At 38.3% G+C, this 19077-nt stretch overlaps 1 protein-coding gene across 1 annotated transcript; it reads left to right on the forward strand.

The window, feature by feature from the left end:
- The first annotated feature begins 741 nt into the window (after window positions 1-741).
- Window positions 742-12502, forward strand: LOC121319622 (host cell factor 2-like). The gene is made up of 17 exons (XM_041257225.1): window positions 742-919; window positions 2532-2680; window positions 2964-3124; window positions 3522-3730; window positions 4196-4280; window positions 4618-4724; window positions 5045-5233; window positions 5462-5701; window positions 6280-6368; window positions 6928-7084; window positions 7570-7704; window positions 8987-9057; window positions 9422-9529; window positions 9805-9990; window positions 11516-11807; window positions 11906-11981; window positions 12400-12502. The coding sequence occupies exons 1-17, from the start codon at window positions 760-762 to the stop codon at window positions 12431-12433; spliced, it is 2448 nt and encodes an 815-aa protein (XP_041113159.1). The 5' UTR covers window positions 742-759; the 3' UTR covers window positions 12434-12502.
- Window positions 12503-19077: the final 6575 nt, after the last annotated feature.

Genomic DNA, 19077 nt, shown 5'->3' on the forward strand with positions numbered 1-19077 from the left:
GCAGCTTCATTTAAAAATGAGCAGCAATGACCCTTTCTGTTGTTAATGTGTACATGTGCACATATTATTCAGTGTTTGTCAGGAAGTTGTGTATTGGAAGAACTTCAGTCCATTGATTCAGACTTTAATTTTTTTAATTTTGTTTATTTATTTATTTTTTATCTTAAAATGTGGAAGACAGAGAAGATACAGATTATTGTCCCAGAAAAGTTTTGCATATGAACATAGATGACCTTGTTTACAGATATTACACTAATGCAGGTATAGATATTTAATAATAATGCAATCTGACACATTCCTGACAAGACTTGTCAGGAAAATACTGTATGAAACTACAATAATACTGCAGCACGTTTTTGTAACCATAGATATTGGGCAATTAGATTAATTTAGACTAGTCTAGACATCAATCAATGAACAACAATAATTTCACATTGAACAAAATTGCTTGAACCAGCATAACCAAATGATCTTCAACTAATAAATCATTTCAGTCACTACTTAACCTTCAAGACTAATATCCTGTGTAACGCAATAATCAACATCTGGTTTTTCGTGTAAAACCCTAAGGGATGTCTGGGAAACATATGTCAAGCCAAAAAGCTTGTAAATAAAACCGATTAATTCGATTATTCATACAGTATTTGTATATGGCATAAATATCTCACAATCATAATTAATTCATGTTAACCATAGATGTCCTGCCCCGTTGCAATGTGGGATAGAGGCGGACCTCCTGAGTTGATTAACAACGGGACTATGGCTGCTGAAGGTCCCATCTGGAGAAAGGTTAACACCTTCAGCGGCCCGGTTCCACGGTCCCGACACGGGCACCGTGCAGCCGCTGTACGGGAGCTACTCATAGTCTTCGGGGGAGGGAACGAGGGGATTGCCGAGGAGCTGCATGTTTACAACACCGGTAAGGGGTGGGGAAGTCGTGAAGCATTTCAAATCCAATATATAGCAACATGAGTCGCCTCCAGCCTAAGAAGGTGCAACAACTTTAATTTATTTTGATATTTATTAAAGTAAAGACAAAAAAGCCACAAAGAAAAAAACAATGTCATGTACTATTAGAATAAATAAAAAAAATCTAAAAACTTCCACAGCGGATATGCTACATAATTTGATTTAATTACTTGACAATTGGTTTATATAACTTTTTTTAAAAAAACGCTAAACTACATTTCCGACAGAATTCAATAAATGACATTGTTCGCTGAATTTAAAAAAGCCTCAATTACAAATACGTACACAATGAAAACACAAGCACCTAGTTAATAGTACGGCAGAAAAACACCTGACTACATGGCATGACATCACTAAGATATATTATATATATATATATTAATATATATAATATATATATCTATAATATATATATATATTTTCTTAAAGTTAAAAGCTTTTTTCAACCATTAATTTTGTCATTAATCAAAAACAATCTAGCGAGCTATTTTAAGGACGCGTCCATCTCGGTTCACAAACACACATGGTTTCAACCATAATGTGCCAACTTAAACCGGTGCAACATAGAGCGTTTATTTTAAAATGCCGTCTGCAGCCGTTGTTGGGATTAAATTGATTATTTACAAATTGCTTTAGTTTTCTGTTACAGACGTATCTGTATTGAGGGACGCGGCGTTGATTGCCGTTTCATTTACTTGGTTGCGTTTTGATTTACTCGGTTGCCGGTTGATTTTCTTTCACAAGCATTTCAGAGTACGAGAAAAAAATCGATTTCAGATTTGCCGAATGCTTTTTCAGAAGTTGCAGTATGTATGAAGAGAGCAGATCAAATCGGCTTTAGCTTTAGGCAGCCCGCAAACACATTTGCATCATGTCCTGTGTACAATGATAGAATTTATTTCCCTTTGTTTTAGCTTTTGCCCCCTCAGGAATGCGAGTAATGAAACGGCAATCGTCAACCATCATTACATCACTTTGTTATTGAACTTGTTTGTTTTTGAGGGGGGGTTGATAATGAAGTACAAACACATTTTATGTTAAAACATAATTTGGTCGTAAATGAACTAACAAATTGGGCTGCATTTGTGCATACATTATACTTTCAGTCACTTGTGGCCAGTGGCTGTGCATTTCGCTTTTCTTTCAGCCACAGTTCCCTAGGGTTCAGCGAGGTGGTTAGCAATGTAAAGGAATATCTGCTAGAAAGTGTCCTGAGGGCATTTGAGTGCCTTTAAAGTGGCTTTAACAGAAAGAAACATTTTAGCAATGGGGTGTTTTTCCAGATCCTGTTACATTTGAAGATTACCAGCTTTTCATTTTATAATATATCTAAATTAGTCTATCAATAAATAGATTAAACGTTCTGCTTATGCAAGATTCACCTCTCGTTTAAATCTGTACCAGATATACAAATCCTTTTTATTATAAACAGCAGTCTCTGTAAGATGTAATGAAAGGGTTCTACGCCAATTAAAATATATTTCCCCCTGCACTCCACTGTCACGTGATTTAGATGTGCTCAAGTGGCTTGGCTTGTCCTCATCTCTCACTCTTGCTTTTAGTTTCGAAGCAGTGGTTCCTGCCTGCAGTGCGAGGAGACATCCCACCTGGGTGTGCAGCACATGGCTTTGCCTGCGAAGGGACCAGGATCCTGGTATTTGGGGGAATGGTGGAATTTGGGAAATACAGCAACAGTCTTTATGAGTTACAGGCAAGTACAAAACACTGCTACAGTAACTTTTATACCAGATTACCAGAATATATTTCATAGAACTAGGCATAGGTGAGTGTTACAATGTTCCCTGCAATGTCTTGTGTTAAGTGGTGGGTTACAAGTGGCTATACCAACCAGTATGGACGAGAGTGCAATTCTATAGTTGTGTAACTTCTGATGTGTTTTTGTAGATTTTGTTCTGTGACGTAAGAAAAAAGTTAAAGAAATAAGTATAAAGGAATTTGAGTGAAATAAATTAACCAGGTGACTTTGTTTGCAGGCGAGCCGATGGCTTTGGAAGAAGCTGAAACCCAAACCCCCTAGGAATGGTGTACCCCCCTGTCCTCGACTTGGTCACAGCTTCACACTCTTCGGCAACAAATGCTACCTTTTTGGGGGCCTGGCTAACGGCAGCGATGATCCCAATAGCAATGTCCCTAGGTAGGAGCACCTTGTCACTTACTGTTTTTTCACTAAGGCAAAGGTTTAGTAAATTGTGACCGAAAATAACTATTGCATCACCGCCTGTCAAGTCAGGTGCACTGGTGGCTTCAGTTGGTATTATTGTAGTTTGCTGTACTTGGACTAACGTGTGCTGACAACACAAGACGGTTTCTGGTACTTTGTCCATTCAGAAATCAAGTGCTGCTGAACTAGGAGAAAATAGTCCTAAGAACGTCTTGTAGCGTCTAAAGGCTCCAAAAGGTGTCGCTATTAGGCTTTGTTGTTCACTTGTAGGGTTGTGTATAACAACCATGGAGGGGGTGATCACACTGGCCAGCAATGCTGAATGATCACATTGGCCATCAGTACTGAATGATCACTTGGTCTTATGCAGGTACCTGAATGACTTTTACGAGCTGGAGCTGCAGGCAGTTTCGGGTGTGAAAGGCTGGAATATTCCTGAGACAAAGGGGACGGCGCCCTCCGCGCGAGAGTCTCATACAGCCATCATCTATAGCAGCAAGGGCTCTTACTCCCCCAAGCTCTACATCTTTGGGGGCATGCAGGGGTACAGACTGGGGGACCTCTGGCAGCTTGATCTAGGTAACCTCAGACAGTGGATTCCTAGCTAGTTGCACTTCATGAATTAAATGAGCACTGAGAAAAAACTGCACCATCTGACAACGACAGTGTAGTAGAAGTTGATATGTACAGTTGTACTGGTCAGTGATTACTTGGACTAGAACTATGGAAACTGCATATGGAGACTGTCTCAAGAATGGATTTTGAGATATTACTCACAAATAACTTAAACTTAGTTGGTCTGTTATGTTTGAACAATGTTAAATGCATGAATCAGTCAAAATTGACAAAACTTTCAGTTTCCCTTGTTTAGTTAAATTTGATAAATGTTATCGCCATCAGCAGGTTGCAGTACAGAATGAGAGCGTATGTGGGGGCTTATATTCTTGTATCTGTAACACTGCTGCTCAAGAAGCAGCTGTCTATACAGTATTTAAGGAGATAACTGTAGCCTGACAGCCTTTTTTTTGTATTTGTTTCTTAAAGAAACCATGACATGGAAACTGCCAGAAACCAAAGGCCCATCTCCTCTACCCAGGAGTCTCCACTCCGCTAATGTCATTGGAAATAAGTAAGTAATACAAATATGTGCATTGATTTTAAAAAAGTATATTATTGAATGTAGTAATTTTTTCAGCTAAAAACAAATGATATATTAAACTCTTTTCAGTTACCAGGTATTTAAAGATTACTTTTCTTAGATGACTTGTTTTTTTCCCAAGTTTTATAATCAGTTATAATAATTGGTGATTACCTAAAAGTCTTTTTCATTAAAGAAACATTTTTAAACATTTTGGCGCAGTGCTATGGTAGCACCTTGCTTGGATTCAGTTTTGAAATCTTCTCCAAAGTAGAATGTCGTCATTCTGGTGATGTTTCAGCAATTTTTGCTTGATTTGTGTCTGCAGGATGTACATATTTGGTGGCTGGACTCCAATATTGACGAATGAAGACAAATCAAGTGCCTTTTATAATGAGTGGTCCTGCACCAATTCAATGTCTTACCTTAACCTAGGTCAGTTCTGTTTACAGATTATATTATATATATATATATATATATATAATATATATATATAATTATATATTCTACCGAGATTCTTCTAAGGTAATTAATTAAAGGTTATCTGTCTCAATACTGCTAATGTATGCAAAATATTAAAATAGATAAAAACAGATAATTATAAAAATAAATCAGTGTGGTTAATTGATTTTATTTTATGTATTTATTTGTTTTTAAAAGCCTTGCAACCCCAAGAAAAATGTAAAGGTTAAGTTAGCAAGCTTACAGTATGTTGCTTGTAAGTGACACAATCTATGTGATTTTGTCATGGCTAGACACCATGACGTGGAATTGCCTGGCATGGGAGAGGCAGGAGGATGGGAAGTCGAGCAGCCCACGGCCCCGCGCAGGACACTGTGCTGCTGTCATTGGCTCCCGCCTCTATATCTGGAGTGGGAGGGATGGCTACAGGAAAGCCTGGAACTATCAGGTGTGCTGTAAGGACCTCTGGTACCTGGAGACCAGTAAGTAGTGGTGACAGTTGACTGTTTTTAATAATTGATTTAGCCAGTAACAACAACACAGCTGTTAAGTGTGATGGATTTGTTTGCGCTTTTCTAATGACTTAAATTGGTCCTACATTTAGGCCTCCCTCGATGATTTGAACAGAACAATTAAATGTATTGCCACCCCTGTTGACACTGCTGTTCAGGATAAAGGACATGTAATTATTATTTTTTTCTTGTTTTCAGAGAAGCCATCAACTCCATCTCCAGTGTTTTTAGTAAAAGCTACCCTTCAGTCCCTTCACGTGGCCTGGCACCCACTCCCAGCAGCAGAGTCCTATCTACTCCAGCTGCAGCCTGAGCCCACAGCACCAGCTTCCCCAACAACCCTTTCCTCTAACCAGCTCTCATCAGCCCATCCACCTGCCACAGTGCCACTAAAAGAGCTGCAACAAGGAGCAGCAGCCACCTTGCTGGAATTATCAGGTAGGTCTTTCTCTTCCTTGCTGTCCTTCCTACCACCCATTTGTCAATCCTCTTACTTTCCCTTTTCATTCCTCATTTCTCTGATTGTGTCTCCCTCCCTTGCAGCTATAAAAACAGTTTCACATTCACAACTGAGCTGACCTGGGCCGAGTGGAGTTTGTTCATGAGGATGTCATCTTGACTCTGTCTTGATGCATAATGTCATTCTCCCAAGCACTATCACCATCTTGGGTCCACATGTATGGTTGTCCCGTTATAGACCATTCATTTCAAGATTGAGTCATTGTGAAACACTCTGAATAAATCATATGAATAAACCTTATGTCTCTTATGAATAACCCTTGTGATCCTTAATGCAAGGGTAGCTCAGATCCTCCACCACAATAAGAGAATCCCTTCTGTGTTAACAGAAGCCTTGAATCTCAACAGGCGAAATCAAAATCTCAGAGTTATTTATTTAAGATAAAATTGTATTGTCAGTCTGATCTCATTCATACAATATATGCTCAATAGTTTGTAATGTATGCATTAGGAAGTCGCTGTTTGTGAAGTGTTCCCATGACTGTTTTACTGTTCAGGTACCACAGGAGCACAAGCAGCTCAGAACACAGGCAGCACTGTCCTCTCTCAGCTGCAGTCAGGAGAAGAGGCTGCACACACCCTCAAGGTGAGAAAGCATTAACATGGTAGCATATAACCTGGGGCACTGCACCCGTATCCTCCAAGTCATAGATTCCAAGATAAAACCAAGCGAAGTAGGCAAGTACCTTCATCTGTGTAACAGTCTTATTACAAATGTGATTATGGACATTTAGAAATGCTCTAATACCATTCACAGGTGTGATGTTCTATCTAGTATGTGCACACATCAGGGTGGTTACTTCCTGCAAATTCGATTACTGTTTAGACACTGACCTTTTTTCAGGAACGTTGGCTGAGAGTGGCTGACTTAGAGGCAGATTCAGTGTTGATTCTTATCAAGTTTGCATCTAAAAACATACAGTGAGCCTCAGTAGAGGGGTTTTGTGTGTCGGCAGTATTATACTGGGGACAGTATTAGAATATAGAACTGCAATATGTAGCACCGTATGTTGGCTTTGTAAGAATGTTACCTTATAGTTCAGTGTTTCAGGAAGGGTTTTAAATCAAAAGGTACACAATTCACCTTTTTTTGTCAAGAAACAAGCACAAAATAAATACATTTACAACATTGCTTTTTTATTTAGGTACCATCCCATGTGCTATCATATATCGAAAGGGAGAACAGTTCACTGAGAAAGCCAGGGTGCAATGAGTCGACTACTGTGAATATTATGGACCAAAATGCAGTCTGCGTAGCTGAAGGTAACGACTATCCTGATACAGGGCCACCTAGTGCCACAGGTGAGATACCAGAATTATACCTGCTGTGCTTTGTTTTAACCCAGTTTGTGATTAGAGGAATGGTACTGTGGCACTTGGAATTCATATACAGGGTGTAACATGGCCTGTATTTAGTGCTCAGGGTAAATGTACTTGATGCCACAGTCCTCTGCAACCGACATCTTCCTGCATCTGTCGCCTCCAGGTTAACTGAGTTCAATCAGTACTTGTTTTGTGAGCTGTTTGCCACTTCTTAAAGATGTGTAACATTGTCTGGGTTAGACTGTTCTGACTAGTTGACTAAGACTATCAAACTCAAACCATAGGTTTTTTTTTTTAATTTATTTTTTTATGCCCATTTTACATTTAACTTTTTTTAAAGCTAATTTAATATTTTATTACAAGGGTTTATTGCATAACACTAGGTCTCAGGCAGGTTATCAGGATTTACATCTTGCAAGTGGTCTGGCCAATGACGTATGATTTCTGTTCTGCTGTATTTGCAGGCCTTGTTCTTGCAGACCAGGACACCACGGCAAACCTTGCCCCACCCAATCAAATGAAAGAGTCCACACTTAAATCAGAGCCTGTGGAAACTGAACTTAGTAATGATGCTGCACCGCTACCTCAGAAGTCTCAAGGTAAGTGGCTTTCTTATCCATTTTTTTATATTGTCTCTTAAATGGTTATGATAATAGCCAAAATGTTGTTAATAAGAAAGTGTCTTTAATATATATGCTTTAGAGCATGAATGTTCCAGTTCAACATCTTCCAGGTATAGCATTCCATACATGCATACATTTTTTTTTTTTTGACACCCTCTGACTCAAGAAAAACAACTTTAAAATAACGTTCGGTACGTTTACATGCCACAAGTATTCTGAATATTAATTATTCAGAATGCTAGAATATTCGGAATGTTCTGTATACATGCAGGCAGAAGTCTCATATTCCTTTCATATTCTGTGTTTACATGGTAAACGAAATATTCCTTTTATGCCATTAACGCATGCGTACCTTGCTTCCCACTGCAAACCAACACAGTGCTGATGGTAGCAGTTTGGTTTGTTTTTGGTAACAAGCTGGTGATGCTCACGTTTTGGTTTTTTTTAGATTGTGTTTGTGGCTCCAGTTCAGTGCATTGTGTTGACACAGATATGCATGCATGTGTCTATTAACGAGGAGACATACAGTAGAGATAGTAGATTCATAACAATAGTAAACACTGTGTCATCGCATGCGTAGCTAATATGAATGTGAAGGCTACTGTATTATAATGTAGTAATATAATTATTTACCTTCAGTCTTGTCGGTTAACTGGTTTGGGTAACTTTCTTCTTCAAACTTGATATCCACGCCATGTCTGGTCGATAAGGACAAAAGCCGATTTTACCCAGTATATCATTCATAAGGCTGAAATAAGGAAAAACAGATGGTTTCGCCTCACTCCTGTTGGTTTTTTGCTTTGTAGAACTGTGCTTTTAAAAACTTTACATCGATGACGAACTTGATCCACAGTTCTCTCAAATCCCCCTTCGTGATTTTTTCTGCCTCCTTTTAAACACTTCTACACTCTTGCTATCAAGCTGTTTTACAACTTTAAAATCCTTAATAAAAGTGATGTCTCCTCATCAGACCAAAAGCAGCTGTGTTTTCTCGCACATGCCGTCATGTTTACTGCTGTATTTGTTATTGCACGCGTCTCTTGTGGGTTACACTTCAAAGTTGGCACATGGCTTTATAATCCACTAGTATTCTGCATACTAGTGGAATATGCCACCTCCAATATTCAGAATATACAGAGGTGGAATATTCCTCTTCATATTCTGAATATGCTGTTTACATGGCAGAATATATATTCAGAATACTAGTGGAAAAATACTGGTCATGTAAATGCACTGATTGTCCTCTTTCTTCCTCCAGAACTAGACAATACTACACCAGCCACTTTGACAACTACCTCAATAACTTCCACTAAGAGCAACATTCAAATGGTAAGCACACAGACCTCAGCCATTGTAGTCCTGCTGTCTCACCTGGGGTTGCTAAGAGCTCAAATAAATACATACGATTCCTTAAACATCAACTTGAGTGCTGTCCGAGGGAGTACTACAAACAACATTGAGTCAGAATAGTTTTAAATATACCAGCCCTCTCTCAATCTCAGCATTCAAAGCTGACCACCAGAAACATTGAAACTAATTGCATACATGCATAGCATAATTTAGGATGCGCATTAAAAATGCAATTTAGTTGGAGTTTGAAAAATGTACATTCAGAAGAATTATACTAGGCAGTGTGAAGTTTGAATCCTAATGTTGGCATGTTTCTAAATTAAACCTTTTTTTATACCAACAGGAACACACAGAACTGGCAGATAACCAGTGGTATGATGTGGGGATCTTTAAAACACTTTTCTCTGAAGTGACGCACTATTACCTACCACCAGTGGACAGTAAAGGGAATGTAAGTATATTGTTTTAGCCCTGCATATCTTCCTAAGAAGCATAAACCCTTTTATAAAGTGGTGTGACTTCAGTCACAAGTAATAACGGATAAGAGTAATACATCTGTATACATTGAAATTTAAACCTAACAATTCACATTGTGTACTGTAGGTCCTGTTGTGATCATTGGAAATAGTATGAAAAAGTAGCACATAACTCTTATAAACAAAGGGAGGAAATGGGATCTAGAAAAGGATTGCATTTTCACTTGGCCCTACTTTCCTGCATTTCTAGCTGGAGCCTATGAATTCCCCCGATTATGAGGGCCTAAACCAACAAGCCTTGACCCCCGGTGCTGTTTACCGCTTCAGGGTGGCTGGAATAAACAGCTGCGGACAAAGCCAGTTTAGTCAAGTTAGTGAATACAAGACCTGCCAGCCTGGCTTTCCTGGAGCACCGTCATCTGTCAAGATAACAAAGGTTAACTCTCACTGGTTGTGTACAGACCCTTTTCACTTACCTTTCTGTCTGCCTATGTCTTTACTATTTTTAAATGACAGATTTACTTGGCTTCATTACAATGTTTGTAGCATTTTTAGTCTTAAGAGCTTAAAGAGATTAAATAAAGCACACAGGGGAGACCTTAGAGTAAGTAGCGGGGTTCTGAAAAATACAGCGTTATGGGTCCCCACGTGTTGCTAAGTAATGTACCTGTCATTTCTTTTCATTATTAACATCCTGACAACATTTTACACTTCTACCTTGTAAAGTGTTTGTCAAAGCGCTTTTCAAAATGGCCGTACTAGTACACTGGGGTTTGAGATGAGTCCTGTAAATCACTTGACTACATAAAGTGATTTGTGATTTAAAAACAAAAACCACATCGTGGATCGTTATTGCCGTGTCACCTGTTTGACAATGTGGGCAATAATCCTTGCACTATCAGTGCACTAGAGTGGCCGTTTTGAAAATAGCTTTGAAACACAAAGCTAGTTATGATTGTAAAAAGGTGTCCGGATGTTAACAATGAAAAGAAAAATTACAGATGTGTTATTTAAACAGCTGTAGCAACACATGGGGACATGTAAAGCCTTATCCACATTTTAGAAGTTACTGCAGTCAAATGGGAGCATCCACACCAGCCGTGAGCGACATCGCTCTGAGAGTTTTGCGTCATTGAAATAGAATGTTGCACGACTGGAATGAAACAGACCAATCAGAAGCAAGGTTATCACCCTTGACACGTCAAACGCTGTCCAATTTTTAAAAGGAAAAACGAAATAAATGGTGACCTGTGCATAATAACACAATAATAATAGTAATAATAATGGTGAAGATGGTGATTATGTAGTGCTTAATAATTGTAAAGAAACACCAATTGAGATTGCAGTAAATTGTGTATATATAAATGTATAACAAAATAATTTTGTTAAATATCAGTTCAACTAATACTACAATTTATTAAAAAATAAATAAATACAACCAATAATAGTGATAACAACAAAACTGTTGGTTATATAGGGATATTCAATAACTCTGATCTGTAGATTTTAGTCCAGAAGTCCAACCTTTATTTTGCAACGGAGCTGCCAGAAGTCGGACCTGTTTTGTAATGGGACAGCCCATCTCTAGTATGTCCAATAGGAATGCATGGGCAGGGTCATATTTATTTCCAGTCTTTCGGATAGTTTCCAAGTCGTGCCTGGTGTGGATTGACATTTGGCGACTTTACTCATGTTGCTTTGTCCAGTGTGGATGCAGCCTAACGCTATATCTTTTTGGAAAACATGCTATTTACTGTTTAAATTCCTAATTATGATTATTCCTAGTTTTGAAACCAATGTAGTTTCCCAATTCATTATGACTAAAGTGATTCAGACTTTTCATGGTGGACAAGGTAAGTAAATCTGGCCTATGTTCTGTTTTTCTAACTGGTAAATCTCTTGTCATTTCTGCAGTCATCTCTCAAATATATAGGATTAACTTCCCATTGTTTCCTCGCCAGGCAGCAGATTGTGTTCATATCACTTGGGAGCCTCCAGCTTCGCCCTCTGGTAAAATCCTGGAGTATTCCATGTACCTGGCAGTGCAGAAAAGCCATTCAAGCACAGCAGTGAGCTCCAGCCAGCTGGCCTTCATCAGGATCTACAGGGGCACCAAGATCCACTGCACAGTGACTTCCTCCCAGCTGAGCAACGCACTCATCGATTGCACGTCGAGACCCGCTGTGGTGTTCCGCATCGCAGCCAAGAACGAGCAGGGCTACGGGCCGGCCACACAGATCCGGTGGCTACAAGGTACCAAGCTGCTGCTTTAGACAATAGTACAATTTGTAGTTTCTTCAACAAAGATGTAAACAGGGGTTATGACATTATGATGCATGTTTATTTTTTAGATGCATTTAAAGCCAGACCATCTCCAGTAGCAGCTCCACAGAGCACAGACAAGCAGCCACTCGAACTGCCAGACGGGTAAGAGGGCCAGTTATGTGGATATATTTGGACTTTGTAGACAAAAAGTTGGAGGTGCCCATACGGTATAAACTGCATGTAACCTCAATCAGATGGAATTAAAAGAAAAGTAAATTCTAACACACACAATAGTTAGTGCAGCACATTGGAAGTGGTGGAGGTTAAATTATATGGCAAATGATTATTCTGTTTTATCACTTTTCGAACCTCAGTTTCCACTTTAAGAATTGTTTTAAAAAGACCTTTTCACTACTGGAATGGTTACTAAGCGTGGTGAAGACTGACCCAAGCAGAAACAACAATGTGGAATGATAGAAAGCACTGCTGGATATTAAGCAGTTAAGTAGAAATGAAATAGAATGAAAATGTACATATTGTAGATATGATGCATTTAATAAAATGTACTTTTGTGTTGTAGCACTGGAACCTTGAAGACCAAAACAGAGACGTGAAACGACAAACCACTTGTATGCTGTAAATTATTTCAGACACAGTAAATAGTTTTGTTTTTTATGTAGTGTGTGTGTGTGTATGTATATATATATGTATATGTATATATATATATATATATATATATATATATATATATATATATATATATATATATATATAAATAAAAATTTTTAGCAGCTTTGGAACAGTATTGTAATTCATGACATTTTATTTTGTTTTTTGTATTGTTTATAAAAAAGATACACAAGTGTAAACAATAATGCTAACATGTATTTATAGCTGGATCCTTTGGGGAAAAAATGTGTCATTTTTGTAGAAATGTGGAACAGCTAAATTAGCAATTTTGTGGTTGATAGAGGATCTGGTCTGTCTTTAGTCATAGTGGGTAATCCCAGTATACACAGAAGAGCCAGATTGCTGGAGGATTATTGTATGTTTTTGTGAATGTAAGTCATTATAATTCTGCATATTGCTGGGTGAACCTTCAATGTAGAGAGCGAGGGAGGGAGGTGTTTTTTTTTTTTTTTTTTATCCTAAGAACCTGGATTTCTGGAGTGAGGACTAGAAGAAAAAAAATCCATTCTATTTCTCAGTTTGTAGTGTACAGTCTTATAAAATGTGGTTTATATGTGTTTGTGTGTAGAGTATAAGCACTCTTATATGCCATGCACAATACAGGTTACAACCAGGGGTTAATTTCTAAACAAAATGGTACCGGATCTAATATTGAGGAAAATGGGTACAATGTATTTTTGTTTTAGACGTAATGTCGTGACCTTGATTTACAGTTGCTTCCTCCTGTGTTTAAAGTTCTCATCTGCTTGTGGATCAGGGTTTTGTGCCTTATTGGTGGTAGCTGTAGCTGCATGCTGACCTTTGCCTTGCCATGTTGTAACATAACCTTCAGGTTTGAGCAATACATGTGGCTAGGCAAACTCTTAATCGGTACTGTTAAAGGAGGGATATTCTTTCTGGAGTATCTGAAGTAGCTCATCATAAGTGCCAGCACAGTGTACAGTGATTGTCTACATATCTTCTATTTTAGTTTGCCACACAGATACATAGTCAAGTTTAAATCTGCTAACAGACCAGTTCACCGCAGCATGTGTTGCAGTGCACCTTGGGCTATTGTCAGGCTTCATGGGTAATGTCTTTCTGTTCACGTCCCCTGAATGTTAATCTTTTATAACCCAGGTTAGTACAGCTACAGGCATAGGCTCCTTTCATGAGGAGTTGGAGATTTCCATTACATGAGTGTAGGTGTTAAAAACTTCATTCTGATATTGGACTCTCGCCAAGATAAGCACTAACTAAAACATAGCTGCTTTTACTGTAAACTAATTTGATCAGCTTATATTGTCTCCCTGGTACATCAGTACACACAATGGCTGCAATGCTGGCTCCAGTTATCAACCACAGTGCAGTCACCCTAGTGCATCAACATGACAACTGTCTGTACTGAGCTGAGTAGGGTACTTCCCTGGGGCCTTCAAGTGGGCACCTTCCATACTTGTTGATTGGTTGACTAGTCCATGACACCTTAAGAGGGTTCGACAGTGGTTGTGGCGTCCCAACATTAACCCCCCCCCCCCTCCATCCTCCATCCTCCACTCGGCTAAGCCCAGCTTACTTACCTTCCTTTACATCAACGGTTTATTTTATTTCTGCTGTGCTTGAGGTCCCCAACCAGAATCTCTTCGTCTCAACCACAGCCAGTTGCTGCTCCTCTCTGCTGCTACAGCTAAGTTCTTCACTATACGTCGCAACTCTTGACCTCTGAATCCGATGTCTCTGAGAAACCTGTTTGTGGCGTGTGCCACAAATCCTCGACAACCCACCTCCACTAGGTAAACCTGAACTATCCATCCTCGCTGATCTGCTTCAGCACCTAGTTGAGCGCACCAAAGTTTCTTCCTTTGGTACGCCTCATCCAGTCCGTTCCTTGATACATTCATTTATTTTTCAATATTATTTGTTGTTTGTTTTGAGTTATTTTGTGCAAGAAGCACTAAATATTGAGCAACAATATTTGCTGTATTTGTTAAAAGTACAAGTTAAACAATACAGCCTAAAAAGACTATTTTTTACCTAAAATGTCTATAAAAGCCAGTGTCAATGCTCCTGTGTAATTTCATACTAAAATAGTATTTTTTAATACGTGTTTATTACATTACTTAATGCCTAGCATTCCTCAAAGTAGGGTTTTAGTATGAGGATACAATCTCTGCCGATAAGTAGATGAACCGTATACGTCAGTTGGAGAAATATTCTTTCTGGAGACACTAGCTGTATTGTTTGTCAACTTCACTTGCAGTGCCTATAGAAAGTCTACAGACTGAACTTTTTTCACATTTTGTTGTATCAGTGCCTCCAAAGTTTCATTAATTTGAATGAGGATCTTTTTCCACGTATCTACCCACCATACTCCACACTGTTAAGGGGGAAAAAAGTTTTTGAGAAAAAAATTATATATTAAAAATACAAAACTGAAAGATCATAATTGGATAAGTCTCCACTCCCCTGAGTTAAGACTTGGTGGAAGCACCTTTTGGCAGCACATACAACTGTGAGTCTGTTGGGATAGGTCTCTACCATCCTGACAAGTGCCCCAGTCCCTGCCTATGAGAAACATCCCCATAACATGACGCTGCCACCACCATGCTTCATAGTAGTGATGGTGTTCTTTGGGTGATGCGCCGTGTTGGGTTTGCGCCAAACATAACGCTTTGCATTTAGGCCAAAAAGTTCCATTTTTGTTTCGTCAGACGACAAAACTTTTTGCCATATGGCTACAGAATCTCCCAAGTGTTTTTTTTTGCATACTTCAAAACAAGATTCAAGGTGGGCTTTTTTGAATAATGGCTTACTCTTTGCCACCCTACCATACAGGCCAGATTTGTGGAGTGCTTGGGATATTGTTGTCACATGCACGCTGACCAGTCTTGGAAATAAAAGCCTGTACTCTTGCAAAGTTGCCGTTGGCCTCTTGGTAGCCTCTCTGATCAGTCGTCTTCTTGCTCGGTCATCCAATTTGGATGGAAGGCCTGATCTAGACAGGGTCTTGGTAGTGCCATACACCTTCCACTTCTTAATCATCTTGACCTCAAGGGATATTCAAGGCCGTTGATATTTTTTTTTATACCCATCCCCTGATCTGTGCCTTTCTCCTGGAGTTCTATTAAAAGTGCCTTGGTGCTCATGATTGAGTCTTTGCATTGAAATGCACTACCCAGCAGAGGGAACCTGCAGGAACTGCTGAATTTATCCTGAAATCATGTGAATCACTACAATTTAACACAGGTGGAGGCCACTAAATTTGTTGTGTGATTTTGAAGGTGATTGGTGAGACCTGAGCTAATTTAGTATTGCTATTACAAGGGGGGTGGACACTTATCCAACCAAGTTATTTCAGTTTTTATTTTTAATTAATTTTCTACAAATTTCTAGAATTATCTTTTTTTCACTTGGAAGTGGTGGAATAGGATGTGTAGATAAATGAAAAAAACCCACTTTTAATGCATTTTAATTCCAGACTATAAGGCAACAAAAGGTGAACATTTTGAAAGGGGGTGTAGACTTTCTATAGGCACTGTACTTAGATGTTTTTAGCTTCTGACTATGATTTGAGAATTGTGAAGAAATGGGTAATTTACCTACTCCAGTGAAAAGTGCTGCAACGTCACTGAGCCAAATAAATGCTTTATCAGTTAAGCAAGCAAAACATACATTTTAAAAAGGGATTTTTTATTTCATTGTGATGTTTTTGTTCTACTGATGACCTTTTTAATGAAAATGACTACAATCGATCATACTTCTAACAGGGTTTTTAATGTAAAAACTATTTTTAAGACACTAAAAGTAGAAGCCAAGCATATTCTCAATAAATAAATAAATTGGGTTTTTCCTTACACAGAGTTGTCTGTTCTGTCTTGATTGTGATATCAATCATCTCACTATTAATCAGTTCTGGTTCTGATATGAAAGTCAAATTTATCAGTGTAATAACACAAGGAAAAAAAAACTTGCAGAAACTGAGTTTGATGATTATTAGTAGTTTCTTGCCAGTTTTATACTTTCTAACCATTAGTGTAGTCCTCCGTTTGCTTTATTGCCTTCGAATTAGGACCTAAAATTAAATTTTGTTATTAAAAAATTCTCTTCTCTAAAATCTACTGTCCTTAATGTTTCTGCCAATGTTGCTTAATAACAATGCTCTAAATACAGTGTTATAATATGCTGGTGATTTCTTTGTTTTATTGGTCAAATATTGGTTACTGGGTTAAAATTATTATTTGCCAAGTTCGAAGTGTTTTCGTCTTTACTTGATACAAGTCACTACTTTCCAGGACTATAAAAAAGGAAAAAAACAATCCTGCCTTTGTTATACTGTAATATTATAGTAGATGTATATTTCACTATATACTGTATATGAAGTGCTTTGTGAACACTGGCATGCTCTACCTGGGTCAGGTGTTATGCGGGTCGCCTATGCGATTTCACACTGCGTTTGATAACAGACATCTTTTAGGTGACAGGCGCAAGTACACAATGCATGTATCGATGCCCCGGAAGCAGTTTGTTACGGACACTTGATCCGAGTGTCTCTGTATTGAATCGTCGGACCAAATGTTGATTGGAGCAAATGTTTCTTCATCCCTGCAGTGTGTCTCAAGCAACAATATGGCTAAACAGAATAAACAAATGTTCCTTGCTGTGGTTGTTTATTTCCTCAGCTTACTATGGGTGCATTTGTCTCGCTCATAGCATGTCCACCCACATCCTGAGGTGGGTCTCTGCAACCCGGGTACAACCCAGGTACATGGTTTCACACTTTTGTAGGATTGTAACCCAGGTAGCCAGAACCTGGATCAGGACCTGGGTATGAGTGCCAGTGTGAAAGGGGCATACCTCTTTCTGTAACAAAGACAAATGTGGGTGGAGTAAGGAACCAACTTGTCAGTCTAACATCCCCTGCTGTTTCAATTTTCTTAATGTGGTAAATCTGGCACAGTATTAAATGGACATTTCTTTCATGGTTTCAGTTTAGGGAGCATTGCTCTAAATGCCAAACAAAAGTAACTAATTTAGCTTGACTATTGTAAGCCATTCTTCTTTCATGTACAGACTGTAATAAATGCATCTGCTTTGTGAATTGCGTGCACTTATATCATGAACAACAGTATCATTGTATGTTTTTATAGCATATTGTGGTTTCATCAGGAAAGGTGGTATTTCTATGTATTTTTAAGCCAAGTGTGTTGCTAGCAAAATTCGAAATAATTTTCTTTGGCATCTGAAAGTCAAGTGGTAAAAATGCAGTTTTACTAGAAGTGCTTTTGTATTGCGACAATTTCAATTTCAATTGTAAGGTACTGCACGCAGGAAATAAAAATGTACATTATAAATATCATATGGGAGATATTGAAATTGGAGAAGGAATCTATGAAAAAGACCTAGGAGTTTTTGTTGACTCAGAAATGTCTTCATCTAGACAATGTGGGGAAGCTGTAAAAAAGGCTAACAAGATGCTTGGATACATTGTGAAAAGTGTTGAATTTAAATCAAGGGAAGTAATGTTAAAACTGTACAATGCACTAGTAAGACCTCATCTTGAATATTGTGTTCAGTTCTGGTCACCTCGCTATAAAAAAGATATTGCTGCTCTAGAAAGAGTGCAAAGAAGAGCGACCAGAATTATTCCGGGCTTAAAAGGCATGTCATATGCAGACAGGCTAAAAAAATTGAATCTGTTCAGTCTTGAACAAAGAAGATTACGTGGCGACCTAATTCAAGCATTCAAAATTCTAAAAGGTATTGACAGTGTCGACCCAAGGGACTTTTTCAGCCTGAAAAAAGAAACAAGGACCAGGGGTCACAAATGGAGTTTAGAAAAAGGGGCATTCAGAACAGAAAATAGGAGACACTTTTTTACACAGAGAATTGTGAGGGTCTGGAATCAACTCCCCAGTAATGTTGTTGAAGCTGACACCCTGGGATCCTTCAAGAAGCTGCTTGATGAGATTTTGGGATCAATAAGCTACTAACAACCAAACGAGCAAGATGGGCCGAATGGCCTCCTCTCGTTTGTAAACTTTCTTATGTTCTTATGTTCTTAAGTTCAAGCTGATGGAGTCGTAGGAAATATGTGCATTGCAGTTGACGAGAATTTCAATTTAAAATTCTCTCCCAATTGACACTTATATATATATATATATATATAATTTCATATTAAACATCTAGATAATTTAAATATATATGTTCTTGCTTTTACTTTTTTATTTTGTCTCAACCTTAACGTTGATAATACCTCTGCCATTTGGCATTAGGCCTCAGAAGCATCATCACAATCGTTAATCAGAATGTAGTATTTTAACTATACAACCTTTCAGTCTGAAATACATATTCAAATGTCTTTTCATTCTACTTGTTGTACAAAGGAAAACCTGTAACAGAACTGTAACATGAATTGTATAGGTTTTACTTGGTTACTACTGTTATATATAAAAAACTCACTTTTCTGTATCCTTGTCTTTTTTTTCTTTTTTGCTAGCCAAGAATTGCACCATATTCCCTTATTTCCTGGAAGTGTAGGTGCAGTGGGGGTTTGTCTCTGAAATAGTCCCAAATACTCAAAACTGCTGTT

This window comes from Polyodon spathula, chromosome 8 (assembly GCF_017654505.1).
Source record: "Polyodon spathula isolate WHYD16114869_AA chromosome 8, ASM1765450v1, whole genome shotgun sequence".
NCBI classification, from domain to species: domain Eukaryota; kingdom Metazoa; phylum Chordata; class Actinopteri; order Acipenseriformes; family Polyodontidae; genus Polyodon; species Polyodon spathula.

What these genes read in the sequence shown, in the direction of transcription:
- LOC121319622 (XM_041257225.1), top strand. Translation starts at nt 760, where the DNA reads ATGGCTGCTGAAGGTCCCATCTGGAGAAAGGTTAACACCTTCAGCGGC. An exon ending in CCTCTGGCAGCTTGATCTAG is followed by an intron (nt 3,731 to 4,195) that starts GTAACCTCAGAC and finishes TGTTTCTTAAAG; the next exon opens with AAACCATGACATGGAAACTG. An exon ending in ACAGATCCGGTGGCTACAAG is followed by an intron (nt 11,808 to 11,905) that starts GTACCAAGCTGC and finishes TTTATTTTTTAG; the next exon opens with ATGCATTTAAAGCCAGACCA.